General features: G+C 40.0%; 1 protein-coding gene across 1 annotated transcript; it reads left to right on the top strand.

The window, feature by feature from the left end:
• The first annotated feature begins 1,345 nt into the window (after nucleotides 1-1,345).
• On the top strand, nucleotides 1,346-14,957 carry LOC122160686 (calcium-activated chloride channel regulator 2-like). The gene is given in 17 exon segments (XM_042819484.1): nucleotides 1,346-1,375; nucleotides 1,835-1,925; nucleotides 1,928-2,014; nucleotides 2,017-2,183; nucleotides 2,348-2,485; nucleotides 4,834-4,984; nucleotides 5,283-5,391; nucleotides 6,254-6,422; nucleotides 6,693-6,920; nucleotides 7,700-7,927; nucleotides 8,803-8,980; nucleotides 9,200-9,306; nucleotides 10,106-10,330; nucleotides 11,129-11,399; nucleotides 12,447-12,614; nucleotides 13,170-13,406; nucleotides 13,700-14,957. Coding segments are annotated over 17 exon segments (3,009 nt in total). The 3' UTR covers nucleotides 14,125-14,957.
• The last annotated feature ends 2,639 nt before the right edge of the window (nucleotides 14,958-17,596 follow it).

Here is a 17,596-nt window from a genome sequence, read left to right as displayed (position 1 = left end):
GGACTTAATCTTCCTTTCTCTTAGCCAGTCTCGGACACTTACTGCCTTACACAGCAGTATATGCCCAGGAGAGTTGATAACATATCTTCCCACAAAATAGACCTGGTGGTTTCTTCTGCGGCATGCCAGCTCCTCAGGCAGGTCTGCCCCAAAGTTATACAATCATAGGATTATTTGAGTTGGAATTTTCCCTAAAAGGTCAGCTAGTCCAACTCCCCTGCAATGAACAGGAACACCCATAGCTTGATGAGGAGCTCAGAGCCTCCTCCAGCCTAGCCTTGAGTGTCTCCAGGAAGGAGCACCCACTACATCTGGGCAACCTGTGTCAGAGCATCACCACCCTTATTGCAAAAAGCTTCTTCCTTATGTCCAGTCTAAATCTCCCCTCTTTTAGTTAGAAATCATTTCTCCTTGTTTTGTCACAACAGACTCTGATAGTCTTCTTTCTTACAGTCCCCCTTTAGACACTCAAAGGCCACTCTCGGGTCTCCCTGGAGCCTTCTCTTCTCCAGGCTGAACAGCTCCAGCTCTCAGCCTAACCTCACAGGGGAGCCCTTTCCTCAGCAGCGGTTGGGGTCATCAGCACTGAGCCAAAAGAGTTCTGATGCTGTAAGCTCCCACCTAAGGATCTCTGTGTGGAGGACTTCACAGAAAAAGTAAACACTGCTTCTGTACCTGAATGGATAGAATAAGGGCAGTAAAAGACAGCGCTTTCCCCTGAACAACATTTTACATGGAGGCAGGTCTGGGTGTTCTCCATTTGCAGACCACTGTTTCAGTGCTAAGCTTGTTTGGCTTCGGCTGAGATTCATTTGGGAACATCTCACCTTAGATGCAGGATATAGCACTGCAGCATCGCAGGACTGCCTTTACTGCATGCACTGACCTGCCTGGGCCAGATTTTCTAGTCCTCTTTGTTACTGTAAATGAGCCACAGCTCATTTCCATGTGAGTCACTTCCAGTTCAGTCAGACATTTCAGCTGTTTACACGAGACTTTCTAGACCTTCTAAGGAAGCAATAGTAGCTTTCATTTCTCTTTACTAATCAATCCATGAATATACGTGCATTCACTTCTCAATGTTGACATGCGCAGTGCATCAGGCTGGAGAGCAGTCCCTGCAGAAAGGGATCTGAGGGTTCTGGCTGACATCAGGTTGAATCTGAGCAACAGTGTGTGCTGGCAGCCAAAAGGGCCAACCATACCCTGGAGTGCATCACGCCCAGCACTGCCAGCAAGGTAGGGGAGGGATTGTCTCCCTCTACCTTGCACGATACAGCCTCACCTCCAGCACTGTGTGCAGGTCTGTGTGCCACAAAAAGGACATAAAGATGTCAGAATCCAAATGAGGGCAAAGGAAGAGCATGTGGCTAAGGTTTGTGAGGAGTGGCTGAAGTCCCTTGGTTTGTTCAGCCCATAAGAGAGGAGGTTGAGGTGTGGCCTCATGGCAGCCCACAGCTTTCTCATGAGGGGAGCAGAAGGGTGGGCTCCTAGCTAAAATCTCTCTTTTATCAATGTGGCCACAAGTAGCCCTGGAAATCCTGCAGCCCTAGAAGTTCTGCCTTGCATCAGGCAGAGGCAGAGACCCCTCCGTACATGTGTGGATTGGGCAGTTGGGCTGGATACAAATGGTGCCTGCTGACAAATGGGAGATGTCTGGAAGAAGCATTGTGGCCCATCAAAATGAATGGGAGCTTTGGTGGGTGTTACGTCACCAACGTCAAGCCACTCTCCTGGTGTAACTGTAGGGCTGTAACAGTAGGGATGCCATCCCCAAGCTGTTCGTGCAAACAATAAACTTCTGCTTAAGCCCTAAAAGCCCGCGGATTCTCAGTGTGGGCTGCTGGCGGGCTTTGGCTCTCCGATTTCAGTGCCAGACCCGCGTCGGTCAGAACGCCGGGAAGGCGCCGGGCACCGACACCCGCCCGGGGGGGTTGCAGGGCAGGCAGGGGAGGAGGGAGTACGGCAGACTCCCGCCTCGTCCTCCTACGCCCGCAGCTCTTGTGCCGGGGAAGGCGGGCGGCATGAGCGGCGGAGCGGCGGCGGGGGCTGCGCTGCTGGCCCTGGCGCTGGCGGCGGCAGGGGAGGGGGCGGCGGTGCTGCGGGACGGCGGTTACGATGGGTTGCTGGCCGCCGTGCATCCCCGCGTGCCGGAGGACGGCCGGCTCGTCGCACGCCTCCAGGTAAGGCATAAAGCGGCGGGCCCAGGAAAGGGCAGCCCCGGAGGGGGAATCGGGCCCGACGAGTCCTTCAAGCCGCCGCTAAGCTGCGCAACAGATGCCGTAGTCGAGATCGATAGCGGAATGAACACACTGCTAATCCCGCCTTTTCATTGCGTGTTTGCCAGGAGATGATCACCGAAGCTTCCTCTTATCTGTTCAATGCTACAAAAGGCAGGGTCTATTTCAGAAGCGTGAAGATTCTGATACCTCCGACGTGGAAAGAGAAAGGCTATGAGAAACCAAAACACGAGACCTATGAAAAGGTAAGACTCAACACCAGCTGCAGGAAATGGGGTGCAACTAAAAGTTACTTTGAACATTTATCTGTATGCCCAAATGTACGATAACTTTTAAACAGTGATATGAACACCATTCACATGAGAATGCTCTCAAGATCAGACAAAATGATCTGTGAACCACCACTAGTAAGTACATAAATAATGAGCATCAGTAACAAAATAGTAGTTACAGCCTACAGTAACAGTAGTTGTAGCAGCCTGTTGGTTTTGAATGAGAAACAAGAAAGTGCTGGACTGCAAGAAGCTCCATGTTAGAACCATCAGAGTCCGTAAACTGATTGCTTTACAGGCTTTTGAATCATTTTAGAAGCCTGATTTGAATATCTTTGATCTGATCATTCTTATTTCATTTCTCTACTCATTTCCACATTTATGACAAGTTGGGAATGTTTGCTTGTGAGTTCCAGTGATGACTGGTTGCCTTTTTCACCTTTTACATTCTTAACCCATCATCTTTCAAACACATTACAGAATGGCTTGGGTTGGAAGAGGTCTGAAAGATCATCTAGTAAATTAGGTCATAGTTGTCTAATTGCACCGTGGCTGACATTTGTGCTGAAGACAGCAGTTATACTTGTCTAGGTGGAGTTTCAGATTCATTAGGAGAGGACTGGCAAGAAAGCCAAGGAAATCCAGAGCAGCAAAGTCACCTTGTTGCTACGGAAATAGAAAAAGAAGCATAGACTCCATTTATTCAAAACTTTGTGTAGCTGCAATCCAGGAAGCGGGACACACATGAATCTGCATTTTAGCTACTTGCATGACTGCTGGTACTCAGTGACCAGCTTCACAAGTATGAGATATTTGCAGCAGACATTCCAATATATTCTCTCAGTAGGTAATATAGTATATAACATATGACACATGCAATAAAATAATACATGTATCATATATAAAAAATAAATATACGTAGGTTGCTTCAAAAGCAATGGCTCCTATGTATTTCTGTGGAAACTACAACAGCTACTAAAAGAACAACAACACTGTTTGACAGAACAAATTCTCAGCTACAAAACACAATTTTTCAACACAGTCACCACTGTTAGCTGTACATTTTCACTAGTGATGAACAAAAGTTTGTATGCCATGCTCATAAAAATCTACACCAGTAGAAGTGATCACTGTCACTGTTGCCACTGCTGAAATGTACCACTCACCACCTCAGTGTGCTCACACTTACTGTTTGGTCTCCATAAACATTCAGCAAGTGTCAATGTATGTCAGTGGATTCAATTTTTTTCTGCGTGGAGGAATTCAATAAGACACCTTTGCTTCATCCACACTTCCTTATCAGACAATATTCTGTCAGATTGCCCCTCTGCTGTCATTTGTCACACAGCAACAAAATGAGATACTGATGGGAGGACTCAGCCTCTGCTGCCATCCCACCAACATCCACCTCTGACATTGTGGGCTGACATAATAAAACAGGAGGCATTACTTTCCAAGCAGCCCTTGTATAATATATAATAAATATATAATATTATAATATTAACATATGTTTTAGTTGTGTTCCTGCTTGTCACCTTCTTTCATCGGTAACGTTTCTCAGAGGCAGAGTAAAGATAAGAGGGACGTACCCAGTGCTTGTTTTCCAGTCTGTCTTCAATGGACAGATGCTTACTACCAAACCCTCTGATTTGCAGATACCAATTTACACCTTCTTCTTCCTCCCTCCTTTGAATGCCTGCTTTTCTTTATATTCTCTATAGTTGGAATTCTGTTTCAGCCTATTGTATTAAACCTTCGTCCTGTCTGAAGTCATCCCAACTATTAGTACTTGCAGCCAGCTCTGCAATCCCACCCAAAAAGAATCTTTCTTTCTAAGTCTGGGAAAAAAACCAACAAAACCAAAAACCTGCAGAAAAATGTTGATAGTGATGCTTCTGACTAATTCTTCAAATAACGTTCTCAATATGTAGTGAAACCTAACATAAGAGTAAAGTTCCTTGGATTTGAAGTATGGGAAAAAAAGGAAAAATGCAGCTATCTACAAGAATAGAAGCTGTCCTTTCTCATGGCTCTCCGTTTTATTACCGTAGTGACAGATTCTAATTATTTTTTATAAGAAATGAATCTAATATGTAAAGAGCTTTAATAAAGGAATAAGTACACTAGTAAGTCACTTCAGGTTTTCATTATGCTGCTGGGAAATCTATCCATAATCTTCTATTCATCTTGCTGCGGCAGAAGTTAGGAGCTCAGTTAGAGCTGGGTGGTACTGCATTGGACAGTTTAAATAAACAACAAAGCATTTCTTCCTTTAATCAAGTTCCTATTTGTAATTTTTTGCACTTTTTAAATGATTTTAGGCAGATGTCATAGTGGCAGCTCCTTATTGGAAGCATGGCGATGACCCATACACCTTGCAACATGAAGCTTGTGGAAAAATGGGAAAATACATCCATTTCACACCTAACTTCTTAGCAAACGATTATGTGACAGACATCTATGGCTCACGGGGTAAATTCCCTAAATTGTTTACTTCTCCAGTTTGCCTTTACTGTGAAACAAAAGATGCAATATTGAAAGCTGATGATAAAATAAACCAATTAGTTAACATGAAAGCTAAGATTTCCAAATGATGTTATTTAAAGTTAGTCAAACTTAGGCACACAAGTGAATTGCTTGATACTAAAACCGCTTGTGGTATGATGGTGTGATTAAAGTCCCCAGTGTAATATCACTGATCAACTGTTCAGGCAGTAATGTAACAGCCAACTCTGGTCACTCTGTGTTTGCCCTTCTGTCCTCTCTGCAGGCAGAACCTTTGTACATGAGTGGGCCCACCTTCGTTGGGGGGTCTTTGATGAGTATGACAATGACAGACCATTCTATGTCACTGGGCAGAATCAGGTTAAAGTTACAAGGTAATTCAGCATTTGCCCCTTCTACAAACTCTTTCTGGTATGTTTTAGAAAGCTGCCTGGTATTTTTCTGTAAGCTCTTGAGCTATCCCAGTTTCTTTTAGCCCTTATTTTATCCATCATTAAATATTCTTCTTTCTTTATGAGTAAATTACTATTTTCTGTGCATTCACTTTTACACTTTTCTGTGGTTGACGGCTTGGCAGAGGTGATGAGTGTTACATTTTTCTGGTCTCACACTGGAGACTTCATCACTTCTGGACTCTACTGCTGGAGAGGAAATGGTGCTTGTTCAGAAATCTTCCCTCCCGTGATCTGCTTAAGCATTTCTCCTTTCTCTGAGCATGCTGCAAATCTGGGGTTTTTCTGCTGAGCTTCTCTTCTTCAATCTGTTTTTTCATCTTCGCTAAATCTGCACATCTTCACCTCTGCATTCACCATTGCGGTGGTGCCTGACTCATGACCTGCTTTTCCTCACTGTCTAAACAACCAAATGGACCTTGAGAAATGAAATTTTATTACAGCACATTTAACCTGGAACTCACCAAGCCTATGGTACACCAGGAGGTCATTTACAGCAGTTTTTCAGGGTATGGAAGTATTTGGAAGATGTGACTTCTGGATGAATAAGATTGCTTTTGCAGTTGTATACTTTGTATTATTTCTACTTAGTCAAGAGGCTGAAGTGTTGAAGAAGGAAAAAATTAATGATTCTTCTTTTTGTCACTTTGCAATGGATATTCATATCTTTTTGCAATGTCAACTTTTATGCAGGTGGGCTGCAGAGTACACTGCAAGCATCATTAATATCAGCACTATATTTGGGTAGGTTTTTAAGGGGAAATGTATTCTTTTTTATCCTTAGATGTTCCTCTGATCTTACTGGAATCTATGTCTGTGAAAAAAACTCCTGCACTGATGGTAGTTGTGTCATTAATAAGCTAACAGGACTTTTTAAGGAAGGATGTGCATTTATTCCTGAGAGGAATCAGACTGCAGTATCTTCAATAATGTATATGCAGAGTTTATCATCTGTAAGTACAAACATGTGAGAACAGATTTCTTTCAATGAAACATAGCGTTACAAAATCTGATATATCCTCCTATGCTACATTTGGTTCAACTTTTATGTAAGCAAATCAACTGTAATGTATTACTATGAATGTGGTACGAAGTTAATTGTGAGGTGATGTCTCAAATGTGTGTATACAAAAATCACCCATTATGGTTTTCCATCTTAAATTTATTTATTACTCTGTTATTGCTTACTTCTGATTTCTATCTACCTGTTTTGAACATTTTAGGTGGCAGAATTCTGTAATGAGCATAATCATAACAGAGAAGCACCCAATTTGCAGAATCGAATGTGTGACTACAGAAGCACATGGGAAGTAATTAAAAACTCTACAGATTTTGAAAATGATCTTCCATTGACCAGCAGCAGCCTTATTAGTCCTCCCTCTTTCTCACTGCTTCAGAAGAGAGACAGAGTCATCTGTTTAGTTCTTGATGTTTCCAAGACTACAGCTGGGGTAAATTCTTCATCAGTATATATTGTATATATACAAATTATATATATATTATATTATATATATGTGTATATATATATATATATATGTACGTATATATATATTATATAGATATATGTATATTGTATATATACAAATTATATATAGAAATTATATATTGTATAATATATACATTGTATATTGTATTTTTTTTTCTTATGTTTTCAGAACTTTATTCATCTAGAAATAGTCTCCATGCAGAGACAGAGAAACACAATTAGAGATGTAAGGAATCCACTTGACAGTGAGAGTGTTTGGGATTTCCTTAAATCTTTGAGGCAGAGGAGCCATGAATGAGGCCAGGACAGCGATGCAGAATACTGGCCAGGTGGCTATCAGTGGCAAGGCTTTGAGTGGAATAAAGGACTTTGTGTGCTGGGTAGCATGAAGTGTGAGAAAGATTGACGATGAGCCAGAAGGGTAGGGGGGAAGCTGTGAGGAACAAAAAAATTCCAGAAGAGATGGGTCTGAAGACCTTCTTCACTGAGGAACAGTGTTCAACAGTGGGTGGGCTAAATATTGGCTAACTTTAAGGCTGATCTTCAGTGAAACAAACTGAATAGCATTGCAGGGTTTTGTATTCTAAACTAACATTGGAACTTGCAGAAGCGAGTATTTTATGTTCATTCCCTCTGTGATATTTTCTGCCAACAATTTTTATCTATCAGCTTGTAATTTGCAGCATTCATTGTTATTTCACATGCTTAACGAAATTCTTCGCTTTTCACTCCTTCTATGCGTAGGGTAACTGGATCATTAGATTGCATCAAGCAGCAGAACTGTATTTACTGCAAATTGTGGAAGAAAACACTTATGTCGGTATTGTCACATTCAGTGACAAAGGAGAGATCAAAACTCACGTGCACCAGATAGTCAGCGACGAAGCACGGAAACAGCTTGCTTCATATCTCCCTACAGCTCCAGGGGGGAGGAGGGCAAATGTTTGCGCAGGCCTGAGGCTGGCATGTGAGGTGAAGCACCACATTCACTGCTTCTGTTTGAACCTGCTATTTATCACCTTGTAATAATTAAAAATACAACAGCCAAACTCTTTTTATAAGAACTTATGTGATTGTTGCAATACGTTTCATGATATCTGTGTTATAAACCATCATGATATATATTAACTTCACAACTTTAGTAGTTACAAATGTTACGAGTTATGTAAATTTTATCTTTTCTATTTTTCCATTTTACTTTCTAAATTATTTCTAAAACTGAAGCTGACATACACTGCATCTCTGCTGTCTTTGATTAAGTGGGATTTTGATCGCTAAATTCAACTTAGATTTGTCTAAAATCCCATTCCTTTTTGGCCTTGATATGCAATATGAATTCATTAACATGGTTTTATTATTGCATCGTTAAGAACTGTATATTAAGGGCAACTTTTCCTCGCCTCAGTTTGCCTCAGCCTGCTGCGTACTACAACAGCTCAGCAAATGAATTATGTGAAATGTACTCATCTCACCACCACGGTGGGTCACCACCACCCTGAATTTTGTCTGGGAAATCTGGGAGCAGTTATATTTTTTCATGTCTGATTTTAATTGACTCCTGCATGCTGAAGCCTTTGGTCTCAGCCTTCTGCTGGGAGGATTAATATCTGCATAAATATACCTGAGAGAAAGGAAATTACTGGAGTTTTTCACTGCATATCTCATTGTCAAGTACCCATGTGTCACATTCTCATTTTGGTCCCTGTTATTTCTATGCCTTACTGCTATATAAAACTTAGAGGGTACTCATTATGATAGAGTGTCTTGAAATACAGTGTCAAAATTAATTACAATGTAGATTATGTGATATTTATTGCTTCTGCTAAAGTTTGTTCTTCTACCACCAGGTCATTAGGAAGAAAGAAGGACATCTGTATGGATCTGAAATTATACTGGTGACAGGTGGACAGGACAATAGTACAGGCAGGTGTTTTTCCGAAGTGATTAATGGTGGATCAGTCATCCATACCATTACTGTTGGGTCCTCAGCTGCTAAGGAAATCGAACACTTCTCCAAAGAGACAGGTAAGTACAGGAATAAACCATGACTCCAATCCGAAGATGCTGTGAAAACTCTGATGAAGAAGATGGTGTTTGTCCACAGGGAAGTGAGATGGCTGTCCTCCCTCCCTGGCACCACTGCAGTTCTGTGGTAACATTCGGTACATTTTGTGAATCAGAAGTAGCTCTTATGTCTTATGTAATACCTAATAGCTAAGTCTGTAATAAATCATGCTGTTTCAGGAGGATTTAAGTTTTTTGTCCCAGAAAGGCTGGACTTCAGTGACTTACTGGATGTTTTCTCTGGAATTATGTCCAGAAGTGGAGACACATTCCATCAATCTGTTCAGGTTTGTTTTATAGGTACAGTTGATTATTCTTATTGTTTTTTTAGATAAGATCAAAATGTATCACATGTATCTAGGTGTCCTGCTCCCTCTTTCCCGGTGACAACTTCACCAGCCTGATGTATAATCATCTGCTTGCAGGTTGAGCAAAGTGATGAGAAAATACAGTTGTGTTTACTCTAACTTCTTTTGTGTTACCTGGAAAACTGTAAAAGTTTCTTTGATTTCTACTGCATGCTAGAATATATCCAGCTTTTTCTCGACAGTTTGCAGAGATAATTACCACTTCAAACAGGGCACAGAATGTCATCTGGAAATTTGATCATCCAAGAACATGATGAGGATGAAGTTCTGTCTGCATCAGGAATGTTTTTTATTGCTTTTCCTCAAGAAGGAGCATATAGATGGAACTTTAAATCCATAAATCAGTCTTATTCAGGATCTTGCTCTTTAATATCATCATTTTCAGCTGGGAAAGTGGTAATATCCTACATACCTCTGCATTTCTGGAATTCCATCCAGTAAAAATATAACATTAGTAGCAGGCCTAATTTTTCTGTCACTCCTATGATTCTATGGAGCTGCGCCTAAATTGTGTTATTATATAATTGAAGGGGAGAATAAAGTCCCCAGTTATCAGAGGCTAATATTAGTGTACATCTTCATAACTTTTCTATCAGATCTGATATCAGTCAGATCTGCTATCGGTCTATCAGATCTGATAGCTAAAATGGTAGACCAAGTCCTTTGTAAGAATATGTGATTTCCAGAACTGACAGAATAATTTTGTTCTTTCTGATAGATTGAAAGTGCTGTTGAAAGTGTTGCAGGGTACAGACAGCTCAGGAGGACAGTGACTATTGATAGCACTGTGGGACGAGAAACCTTCTTTGTAGCCACATGGCAAGGTGCTGAACCACCAGAAATCATCCTGATTGACCCGATCGGAAGAAGCTACACCATCAAGGACTTTGAATTAGATTCACTATTCCACATAGCTCGCCTCCAGATTCCAGGAACTGCAGAGGTACAACTCATTCTCTTTTTGTCTCTTAGCAATGGGAGGAACATCCTGACTCCATTTCATTTCTTCCACTTCATTAATGTTAGGTTAATTAAAATCGTTTTGTGGCTTGAGATAGAAATCTACACCATGTGACTGCTGCTGTGTCCCAAGCAGAAGTATCTGCTGTGTTCAAGAGAGCTACCTGAAGGTTTTGTCTGTATTGTCTTTATTACAATTTACACTTGATTTGCAACTTAACTGAACATTTCTGAATACTAATCAGCAGCCAGTAAATGAATTTTCTCTTTTCTGTTCTAAGAAACAGATAACATTTAACGTAGTAAGTCCATTTAAATTTGCTGTATTGTGCATAGAAACTTCTCTCCATCGTAAAAGCTCTGAAAACGTTTTTTCCATAGAATTTTATTCTTAATCTCCTGAATACTCCACAGAAGCTAAGGAAGTAAATTCAAACTGATGTTTGTGTTCTCACATGGAACGGCTGCCAAGAGTCAGAGGATAGAATCATAGAATGGCCTGGGTTGAAAAGGACCACAATGATCGAGTTTCAACCCCCCTGCTATGTGCAGGGTTACCAACCACTAGACCAGGCTGCCCAGAGCCACATCCAGCCTGAAGGATAATTGGAAAGCACTTCTTTACTCTGATTTGTAATCATGAGTGCTTCCACTGACAAAATGCAGATACTTGTAGGGTTCTACTTAGTCTAAGTAGGCTGGCAGAATTTGAATAAGGACAAATTAAATTATCCAAAAGATTGCTATTTCATTTGAAAACATTTGGTTGTTCTTTTTTCAGACAGGAGACTGGGCATACACACTGATAAATGTTCACCTGGCTCCTCAAGTTCTGACAATGACAGTAACTTCTCGAGCAGCAAATTCTACTCTACCCACTGTGTCTGTGAAAACCTATATGAGTAAAGATACAACTTACTATCCCAGTGCAATGGTTGTCTATGTACAGATTAGTCAAGGCTTTTCCCCTATTCTTGGGGCAAATGTGACTGCCATTCTCAGTTCAGAGAATGGAGATATGGTTTCCTTGGAACTTCTGGACAATGGAGCAGGTAACAAGACTCTAGGACTATAAATTCAGAAGTACCTATAAAATTAAATTAAATTACTCCTCTAAGTACTGTTTTCACTGAATACATCAGGATATAATGCTCTGAGGCAGAGTTTCTAATGTTCTATGGTAACACACACAAGTGTGTGTTCTTGTTGAATTTATCTCTAGACAAGCTTTTGTTCAGAGCAGGATTTATATGCATGAATTAAATGCACAGACACGTTCCAATAAGTTCATTAGTTATCAGTTGTCATTCCAGCTGATTGAACTGATGATGTTCAGCACATTGGAAGATGTGGTCTTTAAATCTCAGTAAATTAGAAAGCTGTTAGTAAGGTGAAGTTTAAACATTTCCAGGCAGAAGTTGCAGGCCCTATGCTCTATTGCCTCTTAATAGTCGTCAAGAAAAGGTGTGAAACTCCCAAAGGTGTTAGAATTTAGTAATGTTTAGTAACTCACACATTTGCTTTGCATAAATTATTATGGTTAGTTAAACTTACTGCAAGGTAACACAATCTTAACTGCACAGACCATCATGTTGCTGGAAAGGATTTTTGAACAGAGTAGGTAGTTATGAACTTTTGGAGCAACTTAGATTTGTTGTTTCTGCATTAAATTTCACAACTGAAAACAATCAGAAGATTATAGTAATGAATACTCTCTGGTTTGCATCACCTTGGGGGTAAGACCCTAAATGAGAATACTTTCTGGGAATGCACATTGAGCACTTCAGAAGTGCAGGTCCTCTGTCTCCCCTGAATTCCTGGGCACTCTCCCAGAACGCAGCTTGAGGGCACCTGTGGCAACTGGTGAAATAAGATGATTTTCCTAAGTTAGCTTTTTCTTCAGCTAACGTTCAATACAAGGAATGCATCTTAAGTTCAGATCAATTTAACATGCAACCAAAGGTAGAAGAGCTGTACAGATTGCCTATCAGAGAAGAGTTTACCTATTCTTAAACTCTACTTTCTATGTATGAATCTAGAAAGCACAAAAACTCACATCCATTATTATTTGAAGTCAATTTATATCACTCTTCTACTAGGTTCTGACATTATTAAGAATGATGGCATCTATTCCAAGTACTTGTTTTCTTTCTCTGGGAATGGAAGATACAGCCTAAAACTTCACGTCCAAGCTAACAGGACTACCGTGCCACAGACTGCAATGCCATGGAGTCATGCCATGTATATACCAGGTTATGTAGAAAATGGTAAGATGAAGTAGTGCAGAGAAAAAAAAAATAAAGCTTCATTCCAGGACCTGAAGATGTCCATCCCTTTGAAGATACTAAGAGCAGGCATTACCATGACAGCTCAGCTAAGAGAGATTTACCTGTGAAGTGTTTAACACGAAAATAGTCTACATACCCCAGAAAAATACTGAAAGCAGACTTCAAACAACTATAATGGGACAGTATCTATGTAATATAGATAAATAGGATTTGTTTTTTCTCTCTGAAGAAACTATCCATAGGTTTAGTCTGTAGATGACTCTATTCAGTCATCTTAAATAAAGAATGGTTAAAATATTAGGAGATTAAACTCTCCTGTTTATATTATAAAAACTAACATTTACTTCAATTTCATATTACCTTTCTTAGTAGCACTCTTGAAACTACAAAGAAATAGACAATGCCCTTGAAATGGTCTTAACTGAAGTGGATGGTATTTTTGTATTTAAAACAATATAGGTGAAGTTCAGGTAGTTTGTGGAACACAATAATACTCAAACAGTTAAGATTAATAAGCATTTTTTAATCTTGTAGGTAAACTCAAGATGAACCCATCAAGACCACCAGCTATTAAAAATAATATTCAGGTCGGAAGAGGAGGTTTTTCTAGAACAGCTGTGGGAGACTCTTTCACAGTATCTGCAGTTCCAATAGCACCTTATATTGATGTTTTTCCACCATGTAAAATTATTGACCTTGATGCCAGAATGGAAGATGATAAAGTCATTCTATCATGGACTGCACCAGGAGATGATTTTGACGAAGGCCAAGGTACGTTCGTTGGCTTGCTAGCCTGCCTCCTGCCCAAGTTGAAATATTTGTAGTGGAGTTTTGTCTCACTTATGTCAATGGAAATTTCATTAAAAGCTACTGTGGCTCCAGGGCTCTATTCATGCTCTGTGAAATGCTGTGTTAATTATTCCAGTGCTGAACTGGCTTGTGAGGATGGTATTAGGTAAGCAGTATCTTAGAAGTATTTTGAAAGGAGAGTATTTTGAAACAGATATGAGGTTGGAATGATAGCTAACAAACAGATGACAGTATCTTAATATTTGTATTTTCAGCCTCAAGTTATGAAATCAGAACAAGTGAGACTCCTCTGGAATTAAGAGACAGCTTCTATAACACTACATTTGTGAATACTTCCACTCTATCACCTCAGCGTGCTGGCTGCACAGAAATATTTGTGTTTAAACCAGAAGCTTTTACAACAGGGAACATAACTGTAATCTATGTTGCAATACGTGCTGTGGATGAAGTTTTTCTTCGCTCTGAGCTATCTAATATTGCACAAGCAGTAATGTTTATTCCTCCAATGGCATATACCCCTTCTAATTTGAAGTTTGGTGTTTCAACAATATTGTTACTATTCTTTGTATTATTAACAGCAGTGTGTCTAACAGTAAGTACAAGCCTTTGTTTAGTAAACAAAAAGAAGAAAAAGAATCTTTCAGAAAATACAGCTAAGCTGCTTCAACATAAAGTGTAAGCTTGTCAGAGCTCTGGGTACTTCAAAACATTTTACTGCTTAGACTTGTAAAAGTAAATATCCTACAATAAACAGAGTAAACAATTAATCAGATTCCAGATATTATGAAGACATAATGACTTAACACCTGCATATTGTCTATGAATTTTATCATGGAAGATTGAATGACAGTAAATCAGGTATAGGCTGATAGCTTGTACTGCAAATATCTGTGTACAGTCTTAACGCTGTGCAGTGTCATGGCCTATTCTTACTGTGTGGTGGAAATGTTTAAATTGAGAGAGATACTGAAGATACTGTTCCTTTTTAAAAAAACAGATGACAAGCAAAACTAAGCAGTGTGAGTTGTGTTTATGTTTCTGTAAGTGCATATGCCATTCAGCTTCTAGATGGGGAATTCCCAGGGAGGAGGAAATTGTGATCGTAGGGTGGAGGAGAAAATTCTGCAACAAGACAGAAATAATCTTTGTCCTGACCCAACTAAAGACAAAAGAATGTTTACTAAAAGACAGAGCAGAAGGAAGGAGACCAGTTGGGGCACTTTGCTTTCAGCTCTCTGACATGTCATGTCTAGAGAAAAACTGTACAGTCTGCAATGGTTCCAGTATGTTTCTGCTACTAATCACCTGCATCCTTAAACAAGCAAACACAGAGAATGGCTTTCTACCCTAAAGATGGATCTCTGCTATCAAAAATCTCATTAGAACTTTTCTTCCCTGTTGTTACTGCTCCTCTTGTTTAGAAGGGTTTAGAAGGCTGAAAAGTGCTTATTAGCAACACATTGGGTTGCTTTGAGTTTACTGCGTCCTTCAAGGAACTTCTTCTGCTCCTATACAGGCATTAAAGTTATTCTTTTATTTTTGTCTACATCAGTGTATATGTAAATGTATGTGAATGTTGGTGTATGTACACATATGTGTGTATGTGAATATTTGTGTATGTGCACATACGTGTGCATGTGTTGTGGGGGCTTACTGTTTTTTCTCGTAATGAGATTGCAAACATAATGGTTATGACTCAAAGCCATGTCTAAAGATAAGACAGGGCAATATCTTATGGATGGACTGAGTCACTTTGTACTCCACTACTTCAGAGAGTAAAGAACTGAAGAAACTCTAGAATATGTTGTGTTAGATTTGCATTGTTTCTTTGAAATGAATTGGATACATACAACAAAGTCAGCTAGGTTCTCTGATGCAGGGAGGATCTTTTCCTCAAAGAATACAATATAGGTGCAGTGTAAAGAGCATTTCAGAGCAGGTGCAGACTTAAAGAGCTTGCATTGCATTGCTAAAATTTGACATTTACATGTCATTGCCACCACCTCCTCATCGCACCTCTGTGGGATGACAACTGCTGCTGCTGCACCCAGAGAGGAGCCAGTTTTGTAGCAGCTGCAGTTGGAAATAACTCAGTACACCCTGCTGAGAAATAGAAGTGAGGTTGCTGTTTGGTACTTTAGCTCTTTGGTGATAATATACATTGAAAAGAGAAAAGCACAGAAGCCCATGGAAAGAGAAAGATGAGGAAGGGAATTTTGGCATAGGAGCGATCCTTGTTAAATCTATCCAAAGTGAAGAACTTAGGGCAGATCTCTCTGAGAAAGAGACAGGATCATAGGGTCGATAGAAGATCAAAGGGTATAAGCAGGAAGTCACCAGAGCTAAACAGCATTCCTGCCCATTCCCAATCCTTTTATAGTTGAGTCTAAATCCAGGGACAGGTTTTTGGAGATTTAAATAGTTCCTTTCCTAATGTAGGAGGTGAAGGAGCAAAACTGCTGTGTTATCCAATGAATGTAGGATAGGCAGTAGGTAAGATAGAATAAAAAAACAGGAAGAGAAGCAGTGAGGGTGACACAGGGCAGTGTTTCAGTGGGCTCTGGTCTGACAGAAGATGGTGCTGCACAGGGAGGACAGGTCTGGTTCTGCAGGCCGTTCCGCTGCACGGCCACCGTCTTCCTTCAGCTGCCACCAAGTGACCTGGGTAAACCTGATCACTTTTCTGAGTCAGCTGAAACCTATTCCGTGTTTCCAGCACGAGATACGGAAAATGGCCCTGCATTATATTGGTTCACATTCCTTTGTGAAACCTTGCCCTTGAAAGAGAGTCAAATATTACAGATTGCTTCTGAGATTTCATGTTTTGCCCTTTGAGATCATTTCACCTTCTTGCTGATTGAACCAGGAAAGGAGAGAAGATCATCACTGGAAAAAAAGGAAGAAACATACTTTTCCCTTGGATCAAGGTAAAAGACAAGAATAAAACAAGCACAATTTTTATAATGATCAAAATCCAATGAGTAAACAGGAACAAATAGATGAGCAAACAAAACCACCACCACCGAATACAGCACCCAAGCGGGAACAGAAAGTATGAGATAAGCACACCAAAATGACAGAAATAAATACTTCTTAGGCTTCACGTAGCCAGAAAATGGCTGATTTCAATTACTATACAGCAATATGGTTTTAACAATGGAGAAATTACCACAAATGTTAACTGCTTGCTCCATGATGAAAGAAAAATCAGAAACTGAAATGCTTTTTAGTTTTGAATATCGGTTTTATTCTTTTGTGCATGACAGCAGAACAGAGCTGCAGAGGGAGTGACAGGTTCAAGGCACCAAGGGAGTCCTAAGAATTACAGAACAGTAACTAAGTGCACTGTGTCTTATCAAGATATCTTAATAGCTATCTCTCAGTGGTGATGATGCATGACTGTTGTCATGTCAGCTTTTTTTGGTTTTTGTGGCATCTGGCAAAACTTGAAGAAGTGATCAAGTGAAGAAGTATTTGAAGAGTTCTGCCTTCCTTTACAGACTGTTACTGGAGTGCAGTGATTACTGCTATGAAGACTATAAAAAGGTGCATGACTACACTTACTAGGTCAAGTCCAATTATGTGTTTCCTTGTCTGCCATCCCATGTTATTACTTGGTTTGGACTTACGGAAAGAGTTTGTAATGTTTATAACTAAATAACAGGAACAATTTTCTTCAGGAACTAAATAAGCTCAACTAGATTGTTAAGGTTAGGAAGTGATCTGAAGTAACCTGGTGTTCAAATAAAAAATATTACCCAAATGAAGCCAGTTGGAAGGGCTAATAAGGAGTTAGAAAGTTAGGAAGAGATGGGAAGACATACTGGGAGCAGGAAGAACATTTTGACTGTTTTCCAGTATCTCAATCCTATGTTTTGTAGGTGCACAAAGCAGACTTGATCTTGGCATTCCACAGTTAAGGGCTGTGGAGGCTGTGGAGGGAGAGGCTGTAGGATGACTGCAGATAAAGGTGTTTATGGGATGGCCAGGGCATTTGAGTCAATAGGTGCATTCAGGGTTTTGATGAAAGAAAGTTGTAATAAAGACAGCAGGTAAGTAAACATGTAAAAGGCACTCATAAAAAGTAAAGACTATAAAAAGAAGACTGAGAAAGAACAATTGTTGTGTCATCTCACCTTAAAAGGGAGAAG

Source organism: Centrocercus urophasianus, unplaced genomic scaffold (genome assembly GCF_019232065.1).
Source record: "Centrocercus urophasianus isolate 14NV4802_14NV808 unplaced genomic scaffold, USGS_Curo_1.0 seq_18, whole genome shotgun sequence".
In the NCBI taxonomy this organism is placed as follows: Eukaryota; Metazoa; Chordata; class Aves; order Galliformes; family Phasianidae; genus Centrocercus; species Centrocercus urophasianus.
This window is presented reverse-complemented; position numbering and strand designations above follow the sequence as displayed.